Below are 8,392 nucleotides of genomic sequence, written 5' to 3' on the forward strand. Positions count from 1 at the left end.
GCAGGGGCCCCTATAGAGGCCCCTGCAGGGGCCCCTTTGAAGAAGCCCTCTTGTAGTGGGCCCCCCTAAAAGCGCAGAGGGGCCCCTTGGGGGCCCCAAGGGGCCCCTAAGGGCCCTCAGTGCTCCAGAAGACCAAATGGGGGCCCCCATGAGCTTTTTGCGTTCTTGGGGCCCCCAAGGGGCCCCTGTACGCTTTCAGTGCCCCTGGGGTCCCCCTGGGGTTCCCCTTTCCTGGGGACCCCAAGGGGCCGACAAGGGGCCCCCAAAGGGCTCCCTACGGGCCTCCGAGGGGCCCCCTAGGGGCCCCCTAGGGGTCCCCTTGGGGTACCCTAGGGACCCCTGAGGGGCCCTCAAGGAGCCCTTAAAGGTCTCCCAAGGGCAACCTGAGGATCCCCCAAGGGGCCCCAGAGGGGCCCCTGAGGGGCCCCCAAGTAGCCCCCAAGAGGCCCCTAAGAGGCCCCTGAGGGGTCCCTGAGGGGTCCCTGAGGGGCCCCTGAGGGGCACCTGGGGGGCCCCTGAGGGGCCCCTGAGGGGCCTTCAATGGTGTTAGTTAGTAGGTTTTGAAAGTAATGGTGGTTTGTTGGTCTATGCCGAAGTAAAAGTCGCTGGACAAGAAAAGAGACAAAGTGAAGATTTCGCCTGTCTCCTCAGGGGCTGAAAAGCTGTGGGCAAAAGGAAACAGTCGAATTTTTGGATATTTTAAAAAGAAAGAAATAAAAGAAATAAAGGAAATAAAAGGAATAAAAGAAATAAAAGAGATAAAGAAACAAAAAGATATAGAAAGAAATAAAAGAAATAAAAGACATAAAAGAAATAAAGGAAAAAAACAAATAAAAAGAAGTGAAGAAATAAAACGAAATAGAAAGAAATAAAGGGAATAAAAGAAATTAAGAATATAGGAAAAATAAAGAAATAAGAAGAAATAAAGAAATAAACAAAATAAAAGAAATAAAAGAAATAAAGGAAAATTAAATGGAGACAAAAGGAAAAGAAAAGATAAAAAGAAACAAAATAGATTCAAGAAAAAAAAGAAACAAAAAGGATTCAAAAAAACAAAAGAGAGTTAAAAACAAAAGAAGACAAAAATGATAAAATGAGAGAAATAGAAGAAAAAACAGACAAAAGGGACAGATGAAATTAAAAAAAGATAAAAAGAAACAAAAAGAAATAAAAAACAAAAAAACAAAAATTACAAAAAGAGGTAAAAGGAAACAAAAATAAAACAAGAAAGAAAAAAAGAAACAAGCGAACGGCGATATGAGGGCTGCGGAGCGGCAAATAGACAAAAAGGGAAACCCTAAACCCTAAACCCTAAACCCTAAACCCTAAACCCTAAACCCTACTCTAGAGTTAACTGCGTGCGCCCAAGGGGCTTCAGGCGCACGCGGCGCAGCGCCACGAGTTCATCTGCTGCCTCATCAGCATCCCCCAGTATCACGAACCTGCAACATAAACCCTAAACCCTAAACCCTAAACCCTAAACCCTAAACCCTAAACCCTAGACCCTAAACTTTGCGGTCTAGACGAGAGCTGGTGGTCTTAAGTCTGCCATGCCGCAAATGGCGCAGCAGAGTCGCGAAAACACTAATTGAACCCTAAACCCTAAACCCTAAACCCTAAACCCTAAACCCTAAACCCTTTACCAGCTAGAGCTGGGGCCCCCCTTGGCCACAGAAGATCCTTCTGCTGCTGGTCCCAAAGCCTTCAGGTGTACCTCCAGCTGCAGGTCTGCTGCTGCAGGGACGAGGTAAGCCCGCGTGGGCTCTCCTGAGGGCCAGCAGCAGCAGCAGCAGCAGCAGCAGCAGTAGCAGCAGCAGAGATACACGTAAGACTTTGCATGCAGCCAACTAGGGTAACAGCAACTGCTGCAGCGTCCACAGCGGCAGCCACGAGAACAAGAGCTGCAGCAGCAGGACCAACTGCAGCAGCAGCAGCAGGACCAAATGCAGCAGCAGCAGCAGCAGCAGCAGCGGGGGACAGTACCATCTGGCCCTTTGATGACTTGTGGCTCTAGCCGATTGAAGACAATCTCCTCCTCTACTGCTGCTGCGTCTTCGCCTTCTGTTGCTGCTGCTGCTGCTCCGTCGTCTTCTGCTGCTGCTGCTCCGTCTTCTGCTGCTGCTGCTGTGTCTGCTGCAGCAGCAGCAGTAGCAGCATAAAGGAAATACCGCATGCGGACTCTGGGGATTCTAGAAAGAACTGAAATTACTTCCTGACTTTCTTTTGAACTGAGGCCGGCTCTCTCCAGAGCCCGAGATGGCGAACGACACTCCAGCAGCTGCGCGCAAACCCTAAACCCTAAACCCTAGACCCTAAACCCTAATTCCTGAAGCCTGAGCCAAGGACTATCGGCGTCACCGCCACGCTGCGTTCCAGCGACCCTAAACCGTAAACCCTCAACTTCTGCCCAAACCCTAAGTCCCCAATTCCCAAGCTAAACCCTAAACCCTAAACCCTAAGGCCTAAACCCTAAACCCTAAAGCGAGGCCCCTGGCGCACGTGGGCAAGGGAGAGCAGCCCTTGCTGCTGCAGCGCTGCTGCTGCTTCGTCTGTTATGTGCGGCAGCCAAAAGAGACTGCTGCGGGCGGGATGTGTTGCAGCACGGAGGCACTGCAGCAGCAGCAAAGTGTACAGCGCGTGCTGCAGCTGCGCCTCTTCAGCAGCAACATCAATCATCGCCTGCAGCAACACCCAAACGCCCAAACCCTAAACCCTAAACCCTAAACCCTGAACCCTAAAGGCCCCACATTGAGCTGAGGGAAGCACATACGCAAACGCAGCAGCAGCAGCAGCAAGCGACCGACGTGCCATCAACAGCAGCAGAAGCAGCAGTAGCAGCAGCAGCAGCAGCAGCAGCGGCAACAGCAGCAGCAACTGCAGGATGATTGCTGATTCTCGAACAGATCTCCAAATGACGGTCGTTTCCTCGCGATAACTAGCACCAGCCACTGCCGCACTAGCAACAGCAGCAACACCCCCCCAGCAGCCCCAGCAGCAGCAGCAGCAGCAGCAGCAGCAGCAGCAGCAGGAGACCTGTATGATTCGCATGGAGTTGTCGAGGGCGCTCTTGAGGTCGGTGTTGTAATCTGTGATTGGCAAGGGCCTTTTGAAGAGCCGCGCCTGCAGCAGCAAAAAGGTCTTCGTGTGGGGAGACTCGAAAGTTTCGTCGGAGACGGGAAAGGGGCATATCTGAGACAACTCCTGGTTGTGGATCTCCTCGTTGTGCCTGCAGCAGCAGCAGCAGCAGCAGCAGCGGCAGCAGCGGCAGCAGAAGCGCGAGCTGGCCGCCAGAAGCAGCAGTGGAGCGAGCAAATGCGGCATTCCAGCAAGCAGCAGCGCAGCAGCAGCAGCAGCAGCAACAGCAGCAGCAACAGCAGCAGGAGCAGGAGCAGGAGCAGCAGCAGCAGCAGCAGCACCTGACGGGCATTTCGTCGAACTCGTCTGCGTCTGCGAGCAGCTTCAGGATTTCGACAAAAGAAAGAACTTCCTGCTGCATCTTGTCTTTTATTCTTTTTGCTGTTTGGGGTTTTATGTAATAGAAGCAGGCGATGCGGCCGAGGGGCGTGGGCTCAATCACGGGCTCCAGCAGCAGCTGCTGCAGCTGCTGCTGCTGCTTCTCCCGCTGCTGCTGCTGCAGCACCAGCCGAAACCCCGTCAGCGCCTCCTCGCCGCCCGCCTCGCCGCCCTCCCCTTGCTCTTGCTGCTGCTGCTGCTGCTGCTGCTGGAGCCGCTGCTGCTGCTGCTGCTGCTGGTGCTGCTGCGGGTCCGGCAGCCGCAGCTGGATGCAGCCCAACTCCAGCAGCAAATCCAAAGCCCTACTCACCAAACCATCCAAGTAGCAGCAAATTAAATTGCGGCGGCGCTCTGCTGCTGCTGCTCCTCCCCCGCGGCAGTCTTCAGCCAGCAGCTCCGAACTGTAGTAGCCCGGGTTTGAAGCCAGTCGCCTGCAACCCAAACCCTAAACCCTAAACCCTAAACCCTAACCCTAAACCCTAAACCCTGAACGCTAGAACTAGATCTTGGGCCGTTCGGCGCTCGCCAGCGCGCGGCGCCACGCACAGCACCCCAAACCCTAAACCCTAAACCCCAAACCCTAAACCCTAAACCCCAAACCCTAAACCCTAAACCCTAAACCCTAGACCCTAAACCCCAAGCCCTAAACCCTAAACCCTACCTGAAAAAGTAGGTCCAGGAGAGGTACTCGAGAGCTATGGTTTTGCTGCGGATGGTCTCTGCAACAATTTCTGCATTTAAATGTTCTGCAAGACAAAGATGGAGACAAGACTCAACAGGAAATGGCAAATAAAGAAAACGTTTTAAAAACCCTTTTTGCTTCTCCTGACACAACACCACTGCTGCTGCTGCAGTGTCGAACTGCGGCCGCCCCGCGCGCCCAATCATCTGCAACACACAAACCCTGAACCCTAAACCCTAAACCCTAAACCCTAAACCCTAGAGCCCTGCTGCGGGTTTGTCCCCGCAAGCTTTGTGGCGCCCGTGGATGCGCATTTTAAAACAGCAGCAATATTCCAGATAAGCTGCTGCACCCATGTGCAGCAGCAGCAGCAGCAGATCCAGCTGCAGCAGCAACTGTAGCAGCAGCAGCAGGCGCAGCCGCAGCTGCTGCAGCTACACGAGTCGAGCCAAGGCCCTGTCGCAGCACCATAGGAAGGATAAGCCTATTGCTGATGCTGCTGCGGCTCCAGCTGCTGCTGCTGCTGCAGCTACTGTCGCTGCTTCTGCTGCTGCTGCTGAATAATTAAATATAATGCTAAACAAAAAGGGACACTGCAGCACCTGCAGCACGTCGGTGATGGGCATATCTACGTAGCGCTTCGTCTTGGCGTCGAAGTACTCCGTGCCCTGCAGCAAAATAACAACAACCCCACCCTGCTGCTGCTGCTGCTGCGGCTCCTGCTGCTGCTGTTGCTGCTGCTGCTGGTTCTATGGCCACAGCTGCCTGTGCTGCTAGTCCGAGACCAGCTATATTGGCTAGCTGCCCCCAGGCTCCCTAAACCCTTAAACCCTAAACCCCAAACCCTAAACCCTAAACCCTAAACCCCAGAAGCGCAAACCCCAGACCCCGCACCCGAGAGCCCAGGCCCGAGAGCCCCCCTCCCCGCCCTCCCCCCTCCGCCCCAACCCCAAACCCTAAACCCTAAACCCTAAACCCTAAACCCTAAACCCTGACCTTGATGACGACGAGCCTGGCGGGCAAGTTGAGCCCCCAGGCCAAAGTGGCAGTGGCCACAAGCACCAAAACGCAGCCCAAAGAGAAGAGCTGCGCAGACACCTCGCGGTCGGAGGGGCTGAGGCCCGCGTGGTGTATAGACACCCCGTGCAGCAGCACCGAACGCAGTGTGGGGTCCTGACGCAGCCGCGCCCCACACCCAAACCCCAAACCCTAAACCCTAAACCCTCAACCCTCAACCCTCGCCCGGACCAGGAGCCCCAGCCCGCAACCCTCCCCTCCCAGCCGGAAACCCTGGAGACCATAGCCCGAAGCCTTCACCCCAAACCCTAAACCCTAAACTCTAAACCCTAAACCCTAAACCCTAAACCCTAAACCCCCACCTCGCGCCCACTCACCCCGAAGCCGGCTAAAGTGTGTCTACCTAGCACCCTTTGCAGCTAGCTAGCTAGCTAGCCACCTGCCCAGCTAGCCGGTTACCCTCCTGGCTAGCTAGATGGCGATCTGGATAGCTACATGGCTAGTTAGCTGTCTGGCCAGTTGGCTAGCTAGCTATCTGGCTAGCTAGCTACCGGGCTACCCAGCTAGCTATCTGGCCAGCTATCTCGCTATCTCGTCATCTCGCTCGCTATCTCGCTACCTCGCTAACTCGCTACCTCGCTACCTCGCCAGCTAGCTAGCCGCACAGCCAGCCAGCTAGCTAGCTAGCTAGCTAGGTAGCTAGCTAGCTAGCTAGCGAGCCAGCTAGTTAGCTAGCCGACAATGACGCAGCTAGCTGACTAGCTAGCTAGCTAGCTAGCTAGCTAGCTAGGTAGCTAGCTAGCCATCTAGTTGGCTAGCTGTGTGGCTATCTGGCTATCTGGCTAGCTATCTGGCCAGCTAGCCACTAGCTAGCTAGCTGTGTGGCTAGCTGGCTAGCTAGCTAGCTAGCTAGCTGACCAGCGATGTGGACTGCGCAGGGCACAGGGCGAACTGCGGGGCGGAAGCTGAAAAGGCCGACGCGGCCAATGCCCAGCCAAGCCCCAATTTCGGCCGCGTTGGCCAGCGCGGTGGAAAGCCCCAAAAAACGCATGCAAACGCCGGAAGTGCTGCTCACGAAACGCATGCGACTCACTATGGCCTCCAGCACAGGACCTGCAGCAGCAGCAGCAGCAGCAGCAGCAGGGGAGCAGCAGCAGCAGGTGAGCAGCAGCAGCAGGGGAGCAGCAGTGGAGCAGCGGCAGCAGCAGCTCAGCAGCAGCAGCAGGTGAGCAGCAGTTGAGCAGCAGCAGCAGCAGCAGCAGTTGAGCAGCAACAGCAGCGGCTGAGCAGCAAGAGCAGCAGTAGCAGCAGCAGCAGCAAAGGAGGCGCGCCTCTCTCCTGGCCAAGGAGGTGGATCTCGTCGATGATGAGAAGTGCCACTTGAGAGATGAAGGGGCGGGTCCTCCACTGTCTAGACAGTCCATCCCACTTTTCGGGAGTGCAGACGAGCAGGTCTGCTGCAGCAGGATTCACGTCTGCTGCTGCTGCTGCTGCTGCTGGCGGCTCGTCGGAGTCGCCCGTCAGCTGCAGCACCCGCAGCCCCAGCTGCCGCCCCAGCCGCTGCTCCCAGTCCCTAACTCTTTCTGCTGCTAGGGCCTTGAGGGGGGCGATGTAGACCACTTTGTTGCGCAGCCGCTGCTGCTGCTGCTGCTGCTGCTGCTGCTGCTTGATGCAGCGCAGGATGGCGAGCTCAGCCACTATGGTCTTGCCGCTTCCCGTGGGGGCCCCCAGCAGCACATTGTAGTCCGTGTGGTAACAAACGTGGAAGAGTTGAGATTGAATTGGATTAAAAAAAGAAAATGGGAAAAGAGCTTCGAAGCTGGGTTGCTGCAGCGCAGCAACGGGCACGGGGTGCACGTCCAGCAGCGGCGTTGCTGCTGCTGCTGCAGCAGCAGGCGAAAACAGCTGTGAAGCAGCAAAAGGCACATGCGTCCCCACGCCCACCCAGCGGTCACTCAAGACAGCAGCAACAAAGTGGGTTTGGCCGAGGGGGTCCTGCAGCGGCAGCGCGAAGGAAACCTTTTGCTGCTGCTGCACGTGCTGCTGCTGCAGCAGCACGGTGTCCTGGTGCAGCAGCAGCCCGCTGCGCGCGTCCGACAGCCACAAGTGAAACAGCTCCCCGCCGCCGTGGATTGCTGCAGTCCACTGGAAGCCAGCAGCAAACTTAAGCAGCACAGTGACGCGAATGATGCTGCTGCCGAGAGCAGCAACAGACACTGCAGCAGCAACAAAAGGCACCCGCCGCAGCGCCCAGTAGGCGTCTTCGCCGTCAGCTTTGCTGCTGCAGATGGCCCCCAGTTCAGCAGCAGTTAAGGCCAGCAGTCTTTCTTGAGAAAAGCGGAGCTTTTCGATTTTGTCGACGGCCTGGGGCCTGAGTTCAAACTTCCTGCTGCTTCTGCTGCTGCTGCTGCTGTGCTGCTGCAGCTGCTGCTGCGCGCGCCGCCGCTGCTGCGGGTCCCGCGAGAAGCAGTCCAGCGCGCAGAAGTGCCGCAGCACACAAGAGTCTGGCCAGAAGCCTCTTTCGAAGGCTTTGCACCACTGCAGCAGCAGCTCTGCGTCTTCGCTGTTGCTGCTGCTGCTGCTGCTGCTCTCCGCCAAAGCTGCTGCCAGCAGCGCCCGCGCCAGCCGCCCGCAGTTCATAAACACATAGTGAGCATCAGCAGCAAGAGAGGAGCAGCAAAGGGGGGCCCCCGACAGCAGCACCTGCAGCAGCGTGAAGACTTTGCCTTCCGTGCTGTCGGGGTCCCCCTTCCAGGGAATGCGGCAGCAGCCCCGCCCCTTGCTGCTGCTGCTGCTGCTGCTGCTGCTGCAGCGCAGCTGGTCCAGCTCGTCCTGCTCCTCGCGCCGCACCCGCAGCCCCTCGAAGTCCTTCGCCTCCGCCAAAGTCCGCAGCACTGCAGCAGCAGTGAGGGGCCCCTCCGAGAGCCGCAGCGCGAACTTTTCTGCTGTTTCGAAATCCAAATAAAACTTTGCTGCCATTCTTCCCAAGTCCGTCGAGTCCAGTCTCCCAGCTCTTCGGTGAAACCGAACAAGTCTGCATCTATTTAAAGTCTTTGCTGCTGCTTCCACCAGCGCCAGCCGCATCCGCAACAAAGAGGGGTCTTCGGGGGTCCCCGGGGGCCCCCGGGGGCCCCCCGCGCCCAGGGGGGCCCCCCAGGCCCCGGGGGCCCCCCCGGGGGG

General features: G+C 56.9%; 1 protein-coding gene across 1 annotated transcript in view; it reads right to left on the reverse strand.

Annotated features, from left to right (window-relative positions):
- Window positions 1–550: 550 nt before the first annotated feature.
- The window catches only part of ETH_00029865 (activating signal cointegrator 1 complex subunit 3, putative), a gene marked incomplete at both ends in the record, with an annotated part of 13,384 nt that continues 5,542 nt past the window's right edge, over window positions 551–8,392 (reverse strand). The window contains 13 exons of the mRNA XM_013373796.1: window positions 551–662; window positions 1,344–1,442; window positions 1,644–1,767; window positions 1,984–2,278; window positions 2,476–2,679; window positions 3,034–3,226; window positions 3,417–3,944; window positions 4,175–4,417; window positions 4,664–4,863; window positions 5,192–5,368; window positions 5,444–5,520; window positions 6,131–6,325; window positions 6,544–8,225. Coding sequence (XP_013229250.1) covers window positions 551–662; window positions 1,344–1,442; window positions 1,644–1,767; window positions 1,984–2,278; window positions 2,476–2,679; window positions 3,034–3,226; window positions 3,417–3,944; window positions 4,175–4,417; window positions 4,664–4,863; window positions 5,192–5,368; window positions 5,444–5,520; window positions 6,131–6,325; window positions 6,544–8,225 — 4,129 coding nt within the window. The remainder of the gene's footprint in view (window positions 663–1,343; window positions 1,443–1,643; window positions 1,768–1,983; window positions 2,279–2,475; window positions 2,680–3,033; window positions 3,227–3,416; window positions 3,945–4,174; window positions 4,418–4,663; window positions 4,864–5,191; window positions 5,369–5,443; window positions 5,521–6,130; window positions 6,326–6,543; window positions 8,226–8,392) is intronic.

The sequence above is a fragment of the Eimeria tenella genome, genomic scaffold, assembly GCF_000499545.2.
Source record: "Eimeria tenella Houghton genomic scaffold, Eth_scaff175, whole genome shotgun sequence".
Lineage (NCBI taxonomy): Eukaryota > Apicomplexa > Conoidasida > Eucoccidiorida > Eimeriidae > Eimeria > Eimeria tenella.